Source organism: Diabrotica virgifera, chromosome 1 (assembly GCF_917563875.1).
Source record: "Diabrotica virgifera virgifera chromosome 1, PGI_DIABVI_V3a".
In the NCBI taxonomy this organism is placed as follows: domain Eukaryota; kingdom Metazoa; phylum Arthropoda; class Insecta; order Coleoptera; family Chrysomelidae; genus Diabrotica; species Diabrotica virgifera.
The window spans coordinates 120340330-120357015 of NC_065443.1; the positions used below are offsets into that span (position 1 = coordinate 120340330).

The 16686-nt window shown below is 32.3% G+C and overlaps 2 protein-coding genes across 50 annotated transcripts in view; both read right to left on the reverse strand.

Annotated features, from left to right (window-relative positions):
- LOC114330558 (uncharacterized protein DDB_G0274171) overlaps positions 1-2237 on the reverse strand; it is a 31739-nt gene extending 29502 nt beyond the window's left edge. The window contains exons 1-2 of the mRNA XM_050643782.1: positions 2060-2237; positions 1772-1873 (exon numbers count right to left, since the gene is read on the reverse strand). Coding sequence (XP_050499739.1) covers positions 1772-1873; positions 2060-2114 — 157 coding nt within the window. The 5' untranslated portion in view covers positions 2115-2237. The remainder of the gene's footprint in view (positions 1-1771; positions 1874-2059) is intronic.
- The window catches only part of LOC114330552 (uncharacterized protein DDB_G0274171-like), a 522367-nt gene that overhangs the window by 292759 nt on the left and 212922 nt on the right, over positions 1-16686 (reverse strand). The window lies entirely within an intron of this gene.

The following is a 16686-nucleotide window of genomic DNA, read 5'->3' on the forward strand; positions in this document are numbered from 1 at the left end:
GATTTTAGGTTATAAGTTATAACGGAAAACATGTTTTTGTAGTTATATTTCAAAAAACTCCAAAACCTTAACTAACATTATAAATCTGTAAAACTCCTTTTCATATTTAATTTCGTTTATTTATTACAAATTATTTTGACATAACCAAAGAAAAAATCCGTTGAATTGTTTGTTAAAAAATCTTTGTATATTTTGATACAAAATGAAAAATATTTCTCAAAAAATAAGTTAAAAATTGTAAAATTATCAATTTGAACTCTTGTATCTAGAAAACGGTTAGAAATAAAGAAGTATTGCTTGCATGTTTCTATTCTGATTTGCAAAGAATAGTGCAGTCACTGAAGCTTTTCACCTTCGATTTCGTTGAACCTTCATCGATTTTCATGAAAATTGGTGAGTAATTAGAGAATACCTCAAGGAATAAAGGTGAAATGATGCAAATTTGCGCTTTTACCCCGGGGGTGGATGCTCTCCCTTCTCGGCGGTGAAAATTATTTTATTAAAAATAATACCATAAGTCGATAGAGGGACAAATTTTAAACCAAATTTGTTATATACCGTTATTAAAATAAATTAATGCTTTTTGAGTTATTAAAAATCAAAAATTTTATTTTTTCTTAATAAAAAGCCTGCTTTATAGCTGTTTTTCACGTATAACTCAAAAACTATAAGCTTTAACAAAAAAGTTATTATTGGCGAAATTGAGGAAAATAAAAAACTAAATACACCTCTTGCTTAAAGAACTAAACTAATGTTAATTTAAAGTGAGTTATGGGTAATTGAGTGTTTATTATTTTAGACGAGTACTCAAATCTAAGTATTCAAGCTTAAATAACTGGAAAACAATGCACTTTATAAAATATACCTGTTAAGCACTTGTCAAAATACTTCGGAATACTTATCAAATGAGTTGCAGAAGAAGTTAACAGCTTCAAAATTAAGCAAGTTATGATGAAAATAAGAGTACCCTTTGGAGTTTTTTAGGAAAAAGTGAAAAATAGAACATCTCCCATTTCCACAAAAATTAAAAATGTATAGTAATCCTTACAACAATTTCTTTATATTAGTATAAGTAATTGTTTTAACAAGCTTTACCGGTATTTAATGCAAATTTTTGAAAAAAAAATTTAATTTAAAAAAATCAGAATTTTTAAAATGATCGTAAATTTCATTTTCTTTTGATAATAACTGTAAAAATTTTGTTTTTTTCCGTGTCAAATATTTTACCTTTTTTTACTTAATTGATTGTTGTAACGTTATTTTGTGTTTCTTATAATAAACGATTGTTTGTAATTCTTTTTAAATTACTTTAAATGCTACAATTTCCCGCCAAAATGACGTATATGTGTGCTTACGTTACATTTTTTTATCAAGACTCAAGATTTTAGAACCCGTAAAATAATTTAAGGATCAATTAACCGCTAAAACTATACAAAAACTTTAAAAAATATTGTTCTTTATTAAACTGTAAACCTCAAAAAACACCCAGGTAAATTTTGTATAATTTAAATTAACCAGGTTAAATTAAAAACATGGTTTTTCTACAAAAACGTTTTTGGTGACTTACGTTACTATGCAAAAAATGTATCGAATATGCGAAAAGAATGACAGCAAACAAAGGAAATATAAACGAATTAAATGGTAGAAGGAGTAAACAAAAAATGTATTAAAATAAACGTAATGTGGACCTAAGCAATGCCAATAACGTAGTAAGAAACATAACTTAGTACATTTTAACGCGGAATAAAAGGACCATGAATAAAATTCTTACCGAATCCTTGGCAAGTATCGCAACAATCACCTGGTTTCACTACTGGACGAGCACCAAGTCCACAGTTTGGAGGAGTGCACTGTACACCATCACAAGGTCCTCCTAAATTAAAAAAAAAATATTTAAAATGAGTATATTTCAGAGTTATATCTTGCAAAATTGTACCATGCGATTTGATTAATGATATGTGTTGAACATTATAAGTTTGAATAATTTTGATATATTGATTGTTTAAATATTTTAAGCTAATATTTTTAATAAAATACAAAAAGAAATAACCATTATTACCTAAAACTTCCGAAGAGCAGTATAGTACTAAGGCAAAAAGTACGAGAAACTTCATTGTGAATTTGTAGGTTACAAAAAGAACTGATGGTACAAAAGTTGAAACAGGTTTTGAGGAAAACAGCTGTCGTCTGCTTTTATATTTGGTGAATAGAACGCTAATTATTTAATTAATAAACACTGATAGCACATAATATAAATTAGAGATTATATTACACCATGAACTAAAAACACGAGTACTAGGCAATTATATTAGTTTTATGTATGTTAAATATTATTGGAAAAAGTCATAGGTCAATCAATATTAATATTTTGTTTAATATAAGAACATAATATATTATTGATTAAAGTTGGGGTTAAAGTAGGATAATATTCAAACTGATACCTTGAATAAATGATTCTTTTGTTCTTAGAAGTATTGGGCAATAGAAATATAATATTATATCATCCAAAAATAAAACAAAACAAAATATCGATATATTAAAAATGAGTAAGTAATTCAAATAATGTTATGCCAAAATCGAAATAACTCTGTAAGCACACCATCTAAAATAACGTCAAGCTTCCTTTGCAAACAAAAGTTTCATCAACAATTATTATTATCATCATCATCTTTATCATTAGTCTCTTTACCATTATCCCTACGCGGGGTTGGCTTCCCTAATTGCACTCATCTTTAAGAGGAAACAGTAGCGATCAACAGGTAGCGAAAACGCGTTCCCATATTGCGGCTGTAAATTTGAATATTTTTTCGAGATATTTGGCACACGTATTCGTAATATAATAAAGAATGGCGGTACAGAGCCCAATTTGACAAATATATTAATATGTGGAAATTACTCTGAAATTAAATACAATATTAAAAAAACGAGACTGTACCGCCATTAAGAAGAACAAAAAAATAAACTTTCTTCAAATAAACTTTTTTATCCGATACCTAGATTTTGTGTCATTTTGGAACTACTAATGAAATAGAAAATTTTAGTAGTTCCAAAATGACACAAAATCTAGGCATCGGATAAAAAAATTTATTTGAAGAAAGTGTATTTTTTTGTTCTTCTTAATGGCGGTACAGGCTCGTTTTTTTAATATTGTATTTAATTACAGAGTAATTTCCACATATTAATATTTTTTTCAAATTGGGCTCAGTACCGCCATTCTTTATTACATTACGAATACGTGTGCCAAATATCTCGAAAAAATATTCAAAATTACAGCCGCAATCTTGGAACGCGTTTTTGCTACCTGTTGATCGCTACTGCTTCCTCTTAAGTTTTTATCTTGGGTCATAGCAACATCAATCATCTTTACCGACATGTCCTTCTTAAGCGTTTATCCCAGGCTTTCTTTGGTTTTGCACTCCTACTTCTTCCAGGAACCCGCAGTTCAGAAATATTTGTATTGGGTGATTAACGTCTGGACGTTGAACATGACCATACCATCTTAACCTATGCTCTCTCATTTTGTCATCAATTGGTGCCACACCTAGACTTCCCCTAATATACTCATTTCTAATTTTATCCTTCTTTGTCACTCCACTCATCCATCTAAGCATTATCATTTCTGCCACAATCCGCTCTTCCTATTTGTTTTCTAATTGCTCAAGATTCAGGTCCTTACATCATAGCCGATCCTATGGTTAATTTAGAGAATTTTCCTTTTTATTGGAAGTTTTCTGTCACACAACACACCACTCGCTTCATTCCACTTCATCCATGCAAACCTAATCCTATTGCATGCATCACCATCTATTTCCCCATTACTCTGTAATACGGATCCTAGATATTTAAAACTCTCACGTTTCGCAATCATTTCAGCAGGCAAAGATATAATTTTATTTGCAGTAAAACCATATTTAAACGAACATTTCAAATACTGTATCTTTGTCCTACTAAGTTATAAACCTTTTTCCTCAAGAGCTTGTTTCAACTGATCCAGCTTTTGTTCTAAGTATCCTTCTCCATTTCCAACAACACCGCACCATCAACTTACATCATTTGAAGAAGTCATATATCGTCTGGTCAATAATATAACTTAGTTAAGTACTAATTTGTAATTTCTGTTAACTTGTTGGTTTTTACATAAACTTAATTAAAAAAATCAGATAGGTACATATTTTATGCCAAAACTTTTTGGATATTCGTTACAACTAAAAATCGGAGAAGCTTATTCTACAATCACTAAAGCCCTTGTAGAAAAGAAAACAAAAATTTCGATTATGGCACCCAGACTTCCACAGTTCTATAACCCTAAAAAATGGAAAATCTGTTTTTTGGCCTACCACGTTCCTTTCGGCGTTGAGTTAATTGTTGAATAATGTCATATAATTTATTTATCTACGAATCTGCATATTGCACCTGTGTCGTTATTACCATCTTCAATTTTGGCTCTCTCGGCATTAGCAAGAGCGCCACAAGGCAGCTTGAATTACTCTGTAATCGAGAGTGGATGTGTGATAAGTAATTTTCATTTTTAAATATTGCACTAGCATCTAACATTCACTATTACTATTACTCAAGTGAAACTTCTCTAATATCATAACCTCTGATATGCCAGATTCATACGCCCTAATCCTCGAATTTTTAATATGAGTGCCTTAGTAATAGGGCCTTATCATATTTTTAGAGTGAATTCCCGTGTAAAGCAATGTCAACAAAAATGAATACTTGCATTAGATAGCTACACACATAATCAACAGTGGCGGCTCGTGATTTTTACAATAGGGGAGGCTATACCTAACTGTAAAATATCTAGACAAATTTGCACTAGCAAAAAAAATCCGCCAAAAAATCTCATTTAAGGCCCCATTTTTTTCACCATTTTTTATTTACATTTTATAATATCATCATAATTCATAATTTAATAATATAATATCATTTTAAAAATAGTTAATCAAATTGTAAAAGTGTATTAACAAAATTTGTGTCGTTTATTTGTTAACAATTCTATCTCTGTCAGTAGATATGCATATCAAAATAAATACAGGTTTCAACTTTTGCAGTCCATACACGTTGAAGGTTCACATTTTTTAAGATATTCAACTGAATTTTTTTAATTCTAAAAGCGGCCTACTGCGAATCCAAAAACACGGTAAATTAGCGATATTTTGCTTTGCATTACAGATATCTAAAAAAGTTATTTTGAACAAGTTGTTCCAAATACTATTCTAACCCCACATACCAAATTTCATCACAAAAATCGCACTTTTAGTTTGGTCATTATTTGTAGTCAGGATCCTAAAATTGCAGAGGAGGCTGCTGGCCGATCAGCCGCCCTTGCCCAATCTCCGGGCAGCATGTGTGTTCAAGTATAATGCAGCTCTAAGGAGTCCGGGTCTCCGAAAACGCTGCTGGGCTGCGTGGGGCATTAGAAAGTGAGATTTTCCGGCCAGCAGCCGTAACTACAGTAGTTTTAGGATCCTAACTACAAAAAACTAAAAAAGTACTGTAGTTTTAGGATCCTAACTACAAATAATGAAAAAATTAAAAGTGCGAATTTTGTAATGAAATTTGGTATGTGGAGTTAGAACATTATTTGGAACAACTTGTTCAAATAACTTTTTCCGATATCCCTAACGCGAAGCAAAATAACAAAGTAAACAAAACAGTGTAGCATGTGTAAAAAATTTATGGGGAGGCTAAGCCTCCCTTGCCTCCTCTGACCAGCCGCCACTGATAATCAACACGGGTGCAGAATTTGGTTAACTTAGATAATGAAGCTGCAGAAAAAAAATGAAGAGTTCACATAACATTTTGATTTTGCTATCCTGAAAAGTTTGCGATTTCAGAGTTAAGGCCATAATAGTCCGGAAGGTAGCGTCAAATTTGACCGGATCGTTTTGGCATGGCTTTTTTTATATAGTCAGTTGTTCCAAAGCTTATTAACAGATGATGTGTCAGCTGTCCCAAAACCGGGATAAAATGAAAAACGACCAGGAAAATTAATAATAAAAATAATCACTATCCACAAGGAAGAATTTCCTGTAGCTGGCTGTATACCATTAATTACAAGGAAATTTATTGAAAAATTCGTCTTCGTAAAAGGTATATTATTTTAAAAAGCCCTTAGAAGGGCTACAAATATAAAAACAAAAGGTTTTCGCTCTGTAACAAGAGCATCATCAGTGTTACAAGAACATGGTGAGCCACCCAAAAATACAAAGGTTAAAACCTTTTAAAAAGAAACTAAAGGTCTTATATAAATGTAAACGTAGTAACATCCAAAAGATTGATATATTTTCTATGGATATGGCTTTACGGCAACATATGACTCCCATACGTGGTAAGTGGGTTACTAGGTAATAATTAGTTAGGTCATTATGTTAAAAGAGGTGACAGGCAACACAATACCAGTTAAGATAATAAAGTAATTAATTATTACCTAGTAACACACTTACCACGTGTGGGAGCCATATGTTGTCCTAAAGCCATATCTGTAGGAATTATATCCATCCTTTGGATGTTACTATGTCTGCATTTATATAAGACTTTTAGTCTCTTTTTAAGAGGTTTTAACTTTTTTATTTTTGGGTGGCTCACCATGTTGTTGTAACACTGGTGATGCTCTTATTACAGAGCGAAAACATTTTGTTTTTATATTTGTAGCCCTTCTAGGGGCTTTTTATCATAATACACCTTTTACCAAGACGATTTTTTTATTAAATTTACTTAAAAATAATTACAATTCTATAAACAAGGACTTTTTATAATAGCACGTTTTCATTATTTATACAACACAATATAAAAAGTATTATAAAAACAATTATTTTACAAATGAAAATGTCAATTTTAAAAACAAAAAGGATTTCCGACAGCGGGATTCGAATCCGACCCGCCTGGGTGAAAGCCAGGTATTCTAACACTTAGTACAGGCTCGAAACGGATAATCGTTTGCAAAAATTGCCGACCGTGATTTGAGTTTTGATACTTGTTATTGGTATCTTTAGCCGTATGAAAATACTTGTTGCCACGAGCGAGCGCGGTGCGTTGCCGTTCCGACCTTAACGCGCCTCGCCCACTTCCCTATTTTGTCTTTGTGCTCGGGCGCGACCTTGCCAGCTTGTACAGTGCACGCCAGTCGACGCGTAAACATCGCCTAATATTAATGTTTTCGATTGTGTACGTTATTTACTTATTAAAGTAATATGTTTTGTTGAGACAATGTCGGTAGAAATCGTGAATTTAAAGAGAAAAAGACCCAGTGAACTAGTGTGTCTGTTTTGCGATTCGCCCGGACAGTTAGTGAGTGAACCAAAGCCTGAGACATTTCTCACTATAAAATGAACCACACAAATTATGTCCGTGGAGTGTCACTCTACTTACAAGACATGATTCAATTGCCTAAAGATATCGTGGATGATTTCAGACGCGGAATGCTTTCAGTAAAGCTATCCATGGGAAAGTTTAATTTTGTTGGCTGTGATTTGGCTCTAGTGCAGTCGCAGAATCGGTCTTCAGCCGAACTGGAGGCCTGATTGGTATAACTCAAAATAAAGAAGCGATGCAACAGTGGATCCTTCTGTATCCCTTCAAAAACTTAATTAATTTCACACTACTGTCATATCTTGGAATGCAAACAGATGCTACGGGTGATTTTAATTCAAGGCTACATATTGAGTGGAATGAATCAAGGATCGCTAGAGATGAAAAAGATATTCAAAATCTTATTTCGATTTTGAATGACTTTAATCCATTTAAATCTAATGGGGAGAACAATGTACTCTACAACATACATACATACTGGTGCTTTGGCTGATAAAGGTAGCTCAGAATGACTTCTTAATATCAAAGAATCGGGAGAACATCTGATTAACGATTTTGATAAAGCACGTGTTGAATTAAAACAAAAAAGTGTATTTGATACCATAACAAGAAATAAATTTTTAAACTTCAGTTTCCAACCTACAAAAAGCAAGATGACAAGTTCTAATAAAAATATCAAGATACAAAAGATGTTACAGAAGTTCAACAATCATTCATGTTAGCTTCTCAACGTGATTTTGACATCAAAGGACTTGCATCACACGAAATACTGGATTATCCAAAATATATTTGTCATAAGCATGGTTTTTATAGAAAATCGCAGAAGTCAAGTTTAGCTCTGGAAATTGAAAAAAAATAGCAATTGCACTTCACAAGATATTGTACTAAACCCAAAAATTTATCTTGTAGATGGCATGGCACTCGTGTATCAAATACAACTAAATAAATTTAGTACATTCGGAGATTTCGCAGCAGCGTTTTTCAAAAAAGTAACGGCATTTTTGTCTCAAACTTCCGTAACGCGAATTGATGGGGTATTTGATCGGTATGATGATATTTATATCGATTAAGTTTTTGGAGTCAAAGCTACGAAGCAAATGACGAAACACAAAACAAGTAATGATTACCAGTCCATTGACAAAAATCCCCGCTGATTGCAAAGATTTTTTTACTAGCACTGAAAACCAATTACAATTAGTAAAATTTCTTTGCAAGTACGCTCCCACTTATGCAGAAGTAAGTGAAAATAGTGAGCTATATATTTGCGGTGGGTTTGACGATCCTACAAAATGTTATAAATTGCAAGGAGGTTCTTTCGCTGAAGTTACTAATTTAAAATCTAATCACTTAGAGAGGCTGATTGCAGAATATTCTGTCATATATTTTAAGGCGTGAAACAAAATACTGAAACAAAAATTATCATCCTCAGTCCTGACACAGACATATTTGTGTTAGGTATTTATTTCTGGCATAAACTTGAAAAACTTGGGTGCCGGGGTTTGTGGTTTGAGGGATCACGAAAGAAGAACCGTTTCCTTGGGTGTCATTTAGCTGCACAGTCTCTTGGTGAAAATGTATGCAATGTTCTTCCTGCATTGCACTCTTTAACCGGCTGCGATATCACAAGTCGCGTAGGTACGAAAAAACAAATGCTAAGTGCCGCGAAGCTTAATTTTGTTCAGAACGCACTCCTTACGTTGGGCGATGGGCTTTTGTCAAGGCGGCAGTTCCAAGATGTGGAGAAAGTTTGCACTTACCTAATTTCCAAACATCAGACAACAGCCGATGAACTTCGACATAAATTGATATGTCAAAACATAGGCTTTGTCTTAAATTTGTCAAGAGTTATATGTACCTCCGATGCGTTGTATTTACATTGTTTAAGAGCATCAGCACAAATATATCTTTGGAAATACTCTTCTGAACCAATGTTTGAGCCCATTCATTTCCTTAAATTTGGCTATGAGCTACGAGAAGGAAACTTGTATCCAAAGCAAATGACAAAAAATGCTCTGCCTGTCTCTTTAATTAACCCATGCAAATGTAAATCTAACTGTCGCACAATGTCATGTTCTTGTAGAAAAGAAAATTTAAACTGTATATCTTTGTGTAAATGTGTCAATAATGATTGCAAGAATTTAAAACAAAGTTAAATTAAACATGTGAATATTAAATTATTTTGTGCATTTTTCATTTCTATTAAAAGTTTTTAAATCCTTATTGTAGTTTTACTTTCGCCACATATGAATAGGAAAAACATATAGACCAGGGCGCATCTGTAAAAATATTAGTACATTTGGACGTTGAGAGGTGACTCAAATTTTTTTGCAGAAATTGCTTGAAAATAAATCAAATAATAATAATTGAGTTATCCTCCCTCTCAAAAAGGTCCGGTGTTTAAATAATCAAAATGTTAAAAAATTAAGGAAAAATTAGATTTTTTTCTTCGTTTTTTGATTATATCTTTAAAAGTATTCATTTTTGAGAAAAGTTGTACTGACATAAAAGTTGCGTAATTAAATTTCCTACAATATAGAATTGGTTAAAAATTTAAAAAATAGTCCCATACAAAAACAGGTATTGGCATTTTACGTTTTTCAACCATTTATGCTACACTTAGGACCTTTATATTTCACCCAAAAAAACTTTATGATACAGTGATACAATACTGTAAATTTCATTAAGATCGGTTTAATAGATTTTGCAAAATAAATTTTGCAATCCAGCTTTCGTAAAAAAAGTTCATTTTTTCAAAATGTTACAGGACTAAAAATAAAGCAGATAGCAATTTGAAAATTTTTTGCATATAGAAGTCTACAGTACCTTTCATTTGCAATTTTGCAAAATTAAAATCGATTAACACCACGGCGTCTGGAATTTTTTTTAAATAAACAATAATTATTGGTGCTACGCGCAGGGCAGCGGATAGTTTGCTCTGATTGGGCATTCCAATGACCTTTGATAATGATTGATACATTTTAATTTTTATTAAATTTCGATATAAATAAATAAATTTGTTTATTGCAAAATAAAAACACATACTGTATCCTTTGAAATAACACTTTTATTAGCAAAAACTTTCTTTGTTCATATATTTTAACTTAAAAAATAAAAGTTTATTATTTTTAAACATATGCAATTGTTTAAACAATATTTCACAAACAATAATAAAATAAGTTTGATTTTTGTGGAATTAAAATATTAAAATACAACAAAATATAGAGTAAGAAAATAATATATTAGATAAAGACTGGAAGAAATTTTGGTGGAAATCAACTTGTGAGTATCGAACACCGCTGTCCTGGGCGTAGCACCAAAAATTATTGTGTATTTAAAAAATTTCCTGACGCCGGGGTAATTAATTGATTATAATTTTGTAAATTGCAAATGAAAGATACAGTACACTTCTATACGCAAACAAAATTTCAACTTGCTATCTGCTTTATTTTCAGTCCTGTAACATTTTGAAAATATGAATTCTTTTGGCGAAAGCTGGATTGCAAAATTTATTTTGCTAAATCTGTTGAACCCATCGTAATGAAATTTACAGTATTGTTTTACTGTATCACAAAGTTTTTCTGGGTGAAATATGAAGGTTCTAAGTGTAGCATAAATGGTTTAAAAACGTAAAATGCCAATACTTGTTTTTGTACGTTTTTTTCGCAATTTTGCTATTTTGCAACTAGGTTGACCATTTTTTTAAGTTTTGACTAATTCTACATTGTAGAAAATTTAATTACGCAACTTTTATGTTAGTACAACTTTTCTCGGAAATGAACACTTTTAAAGTTATAATCAAAAAACGAAGAAAAGAATCGAATTTTTCCTTAATTTTTTGACATTTTGATTATTTAAACAATGTTCCGGACCTTTTTGAGAGGGAGGATAACTCAAATATTATTATTTGATTTATTTTCAAGCAATTTCTGCAAAAAAATTTGAGTCACCTCTCAACGTCCATCTCAAAACAGATGCGCCCTGGACTAATAGCCTCAAGTAGGTACCTATAAAATTTCATGCCTAAAAGCAATAGTCTTTTTAATCGACTTCAATAAAAGAAGCTTTTATCTCATCACATCTTTATTTTTTTCATCGCAAATACAAGCCTTTATCTGTATGATTTTTTTATGTTTGTTACGCGATTACTCCATCATTTATGAACCGATTTTTATGATTCATTTTTTGTTATGTACGTCATATTTAAGAGATCGATCCAAATTTAAAATTAACTTTACTGGTACTATTGTACAGTCTGTAGAATTTTTTGAAAAAAAAATATTATGAAGTATTGGAGCGGGTGGGGTGGGGGAGGGGGAACCAAAGTACAGACTGGCAACATCTGTGAAATCAAAGTCCAGGGTTACAACAACACATTTCAGAAGTCAGAATCCGGTCTGCAATTTTTTCAAACGAAACTTCTTTGAGAGTCCGGTCTAACTAGACCATTATGAATGTGTAAGGCACGGAGATATATATTTTATATGTAAGTAGGATTTTTCCATCTACATTCATATTATTTTTTCTTACCTCAAAGCCCCGGTGTCGCGCCAGCTGACAGACCTTTTCGTTATCCAAACAAGTATTATTTACCAAAATAAATTAATACAATCCGTGACAAAATCACCGTAAAATTTGACACTAACTCCCAGACCATAATTTAAGTCGGGATGCGATACGTATTAAAAATAACTAGCGCTAGGGGAGCCCAAGCGGGGATTTTTGCAGTTACTCGAGCCCGTCAGATTATCACATGGGGAGTAAACTTGTACCCTGTAAATGTACCTCTTCCATATTCTTTTTCTTCTTCTTATGCAATCCACTAATGGATGTTCGCGATCACGTTTGACCATTTTTCTCTATCCCTTGCAGTATGTATTAGGTCTCTTATGTTCCTTAGTCCTGTCCATTGTTTGACATTACGGAGCCATGACATTTTCTTCCTGCCCAGTCCACTTCTTCCTTCGATCTTTCCTTCAATTAAGGTTTGCATAAACTGGTATCTTTCGTTTCTAATTAGGTGCCCCAGCTATGCCGTTTTTCTCTGTTTAATTGTGCATAGCAGTTGTCGTTCTGTACCAATTCTTCTCAGTATTTCTTCATTTGTTATTCGTGTGCTCCAGGAAATTTTAAGGATTCGTCGATAAATCCTACCATATATTGGCTCTTAATGCAGAGGAGTTCGTTAAAGGGGACCCGAAAAAAATTCTATCCTTAGAAAAACTCGAAATCGTCAGATTTAGGAAAGGTAAGTTAAATACATGCAGAACAGTGTATATTTCAAAAATCTGATGGTTTGAGCGGGGCGTAAGGAAATGGGTGAGTCACAAAGTTTCACGAGAAAGAAGCAAATGTTTCGAGAAATAAACGTCATATCGAAAAACTAAAAAATACGTTTCCAATATTTTTTAAAAATCTATCGAATGATAACAAACACAACACCCTACGGAGAGGGGTGGGGGTAAATATAAAATTTTATATAGGAAACCCGCTGTGTTTCTCGAAATAAACATCAGATCGAAAAACTGCAAAAAACACGTATCCAATAATTTTGGAAAATCTATCGAATGACACCAAACACGACCTTCCGCAGAGGTAGGGTGGAGGGCTACTTTAAAACATTAAATGGGACCCTCAATTTTTTATTGCAGATTTGGATTCGTTACGTAAAAATAAGTAACTTTTATTCGAGACATTTTTTAGAGTTATGGATAGATGGCGGTTTAATCGGAAAAAATGATTGTTGGACATTTAAAACTGAATTAAAAAAATGGAAAGTCCCCACTTAAATGGAAAACTTTTCTTGAATTTTTTTGGTTTTAGGACCTAATCTTCATAAATCAATAGATCCCCATAACGCTTCAGTAACTGCAAATTTAGCATACTTTCACTATAATTGAAAGACTAAAATGCCAAATTCTCAATCGTCCTCGAAACCCTCTAAACCAGTGGTGCTCAGACTTGTACTGCGAGGGATCTACCACATAAACTGCAAGCGTCCAGCGATCGACTGCTAGGAAAAAAGCAATTTTGAAAATAAAAATGTTTATTGCACATTTCTATTTGACAAAAAGTTGTAACTACATAGAGTTGTAATTACAGCAATGTTTTTCATCTTAATTATATTTGGATGTTGATGCATGGCACTGCATATCATCCACAAGTTTTCATATATGATGGTACGTAATTGCCAAAAGCAAGCATAATGAGAGATGTTCGTCAGTTAGCCGATTACGACACTTTAATAATTTTACCACCTTCATTTGGGAAAATGCAGACTCTCACACAAGTACGTTGATCCAAAGAATGCTGTGAGCTGAAGAGCTACTTGCCTCAAAGAGGAATATTTGTCAGGGGATATAAAAGACCAAAATTTCATATCAGTCGCTCTGGACTTTTATTTTCAGTACCTCATTTTGGACGGAAATTATCTCCATATTGAAAGTAACGGATATTTCAGTGGCAATATTTTCCACGTCTTCACAAGAAAATTGATTAAACATGTATGTTACAATATCTGTCAGTTTTTAAAAATTAGCGAAGCTTCTTTCAAAGTCGCTACGAACTGCTTGGAGCTCCATCCCATAATACACATAATTCAAATGAGCGGTTACCATTTTTTCAACAATGGAATATTGTTTAACTCCTTTCTCTTCCTTTGATCAATCAATAATTTCGATTTGTTGACAAAAGAGTCAGCAAGTGTGGTGAGTCAGCACAGTCCCCGTCTTTTCCCATTTGTATTTTTTTCAGTGAATCGCGATCGACTTCAAAAACTTTGGCGATCGACCGGTCGATCGCGATCGACCCTTTGAGCACCGCTGCTCTAAACAGTATATTCTAAAATAAACAACTAAATATTGAATCATTACAATAAACAAAATTGAATGGGCAATAAGTTGCGAGCAGTGAGGGATACCACATAAATAGTGAAGTCGGTTTCTTCTTCAGATTTTTTTTTACTCAGACTTTGGGCAACAATAGCAACTATTGAACCTCTTCGGATTGCTCATCATCTCAAATACGAACATTTTGTTTATTCACGTACCCATTAAGCCAAAAATGAGCCTCATCGGAAAACAATTTTTTTTTTGAAACAGTGGATCTTCTGCAAGCTTATCAAGAGCCCATTGACTTAAACAATGAGGACTAACATTTAAAAGAAATTATCTTTAAGAAATAATTGTCAAAAATGGTTCTTTTTTATGATAATATCAATTTTCAAAAAAAAATCATTTTTTGAGGTTATACTTCTTTACCGGCGATATGAGGGTGAATTTTTATACGTTAAAACCTATGATCCCGACGCATGCGCATTATAACTTTGTTCTGATTGGATGTTCAAATGACATGTCAAAAATTATTCAATATGGCGGCTGTGGCACAGCTGTAGTTAGATTATTTATGGTTGTTGCGTTTTAAAATTTGTGTGAAAAGAAACAACAAACAAAAGTTAGTTAATAGTTATACTGCCTTTTTAAATAGTTTTCATATACCTATATTTTTGAACTTTTGGGCTATTTTGGACAAGGAAAACTCATTCTAATTTGGTAAGTAGTTTTTATTATAATCATATTGTAATTATACATTTGGATTAGGTTGAAATACAGTAGAGCGTCGATTATGCGAACTAATTGGGGGACATAGGTGTTCGGAAAACCGATTTGTTCGGATAATCGAACTACAATATATTGATACATATTTATAGTCATACATACAGGGTGTCCCGGAAAATAGTGCGTTCCTTCAAGGTATGGGCTAAGTGCACCATTTAGAGCAAAAAAGTCTAATAAATTTTTTTTGTTAAGTCAACCGTTTTCAAAAAAATAATTTATTAATTTTAATGCATTTGATTAATGTCCACAGAAAAGCAAATACAGCCGGCAGCGCTGCGTTTCTTCTGTGCTAAAATAATTTTACTGTAACTCAACTATCATGAATCATCGATCATAGGCATAATATACATTGATAAAATACTGATAACAGTAATAGAAAAACAGCATAATATTTGTGTTTATTAAATATCTAATAAATAAGGTTTGTATAGTGTTTTAACTTACATAAAAATTTTTTATTACAATAAAGCTACGTCTTCAAGAAGCATCGATAGAACATGTTGCAAACATTTGAGTACCTGCATTTCTCCATTCAATCTTCTGGGAAGTTCGAATGGTTCAATTAGATGATTATAAAAAATATTCCCAGCCCACAAATTCATACTTTTGTCAACCACGAAAGTTAAACACACCATTCGTAAAAATAAACTTTATCTGCACATAACACTTTACACAGAAATTCGGGTTCTCTGAAGATCTTATTTTACTTGGAGGTAAATAGCCTTGCTGTAAATCTTGCACTAAACGTAATTAACATAATATCATGATACTCGCTATCGAAATCATGACAATATCACAACAATAGGATGTACCTATTCTGGGGTTACAGGTGATTATGATATGACTGTTTGTGTTTACAATTTGTATATTTTTATCTAAGCTGTGTCAAAATAAATAAAACTGCCGTGTTGCCAAATGTAAATTTTAGCAAAATACATTATTTTAATTTTTTGGGGCAACAGATGACTTTAGAAAAAAAATTTATAAGAAAGTTTTCTTTTAAATGGTGCATTCTACCCACACCTTTAAGGAACGCACTATTTTCCGGGACACCCTGTATTTATCCACAAGTGAATAAAAGCAATATTTATATACCAACATATTTATTTATATCTTGATAATTACAACTAGCAACTAAACAAAAAAGTGCAGTCTTTGCAACAACATAATTATTTTTGGATAAAATATTGAAGAAAATTGAAGATATTTTAAGCGTCAATTACTAACGCTTGCTCGGTATTCGAGTGCGGGACGCGGGAGTCGATAGTTCGAATAAGCGGTCGTTCGGTTGATCGACGTTCGGATAATCGACGCTCTACTGTACATTTATTTTCTCAAGAATGGGGATTTTAGAGAAAAATCCCAAATTAGGTCCGATTTTTATTTTTAAATTATGATTTTTTGGCGTAGATTTATTTATCTAGTTGGTATGTAATGCTTTGATTTACATACTTAATTTGATTACCAACAAAAGTTCTACCAATCTTCATCTAATATATTGTTTTCTTACTGTTTTGTTATATTTTAATATTTTCTTCCACAAAATTTAAACTACATAATTTAATTATATTCAAAACAACTGTCAAACAGCTAAACGTTCAGTTACCCTATTTTTCCACATGACAAATAATGTGGAATTGGACGAGTGAGTCTAGGCTTCGATTACAAATCAAAGCGCCACGAAATTCACGGGTTCGATTCCCGATGCAAGTTTTTATTTTTTTATTTTTTTATGCATTTTATGATTGTAAGTATA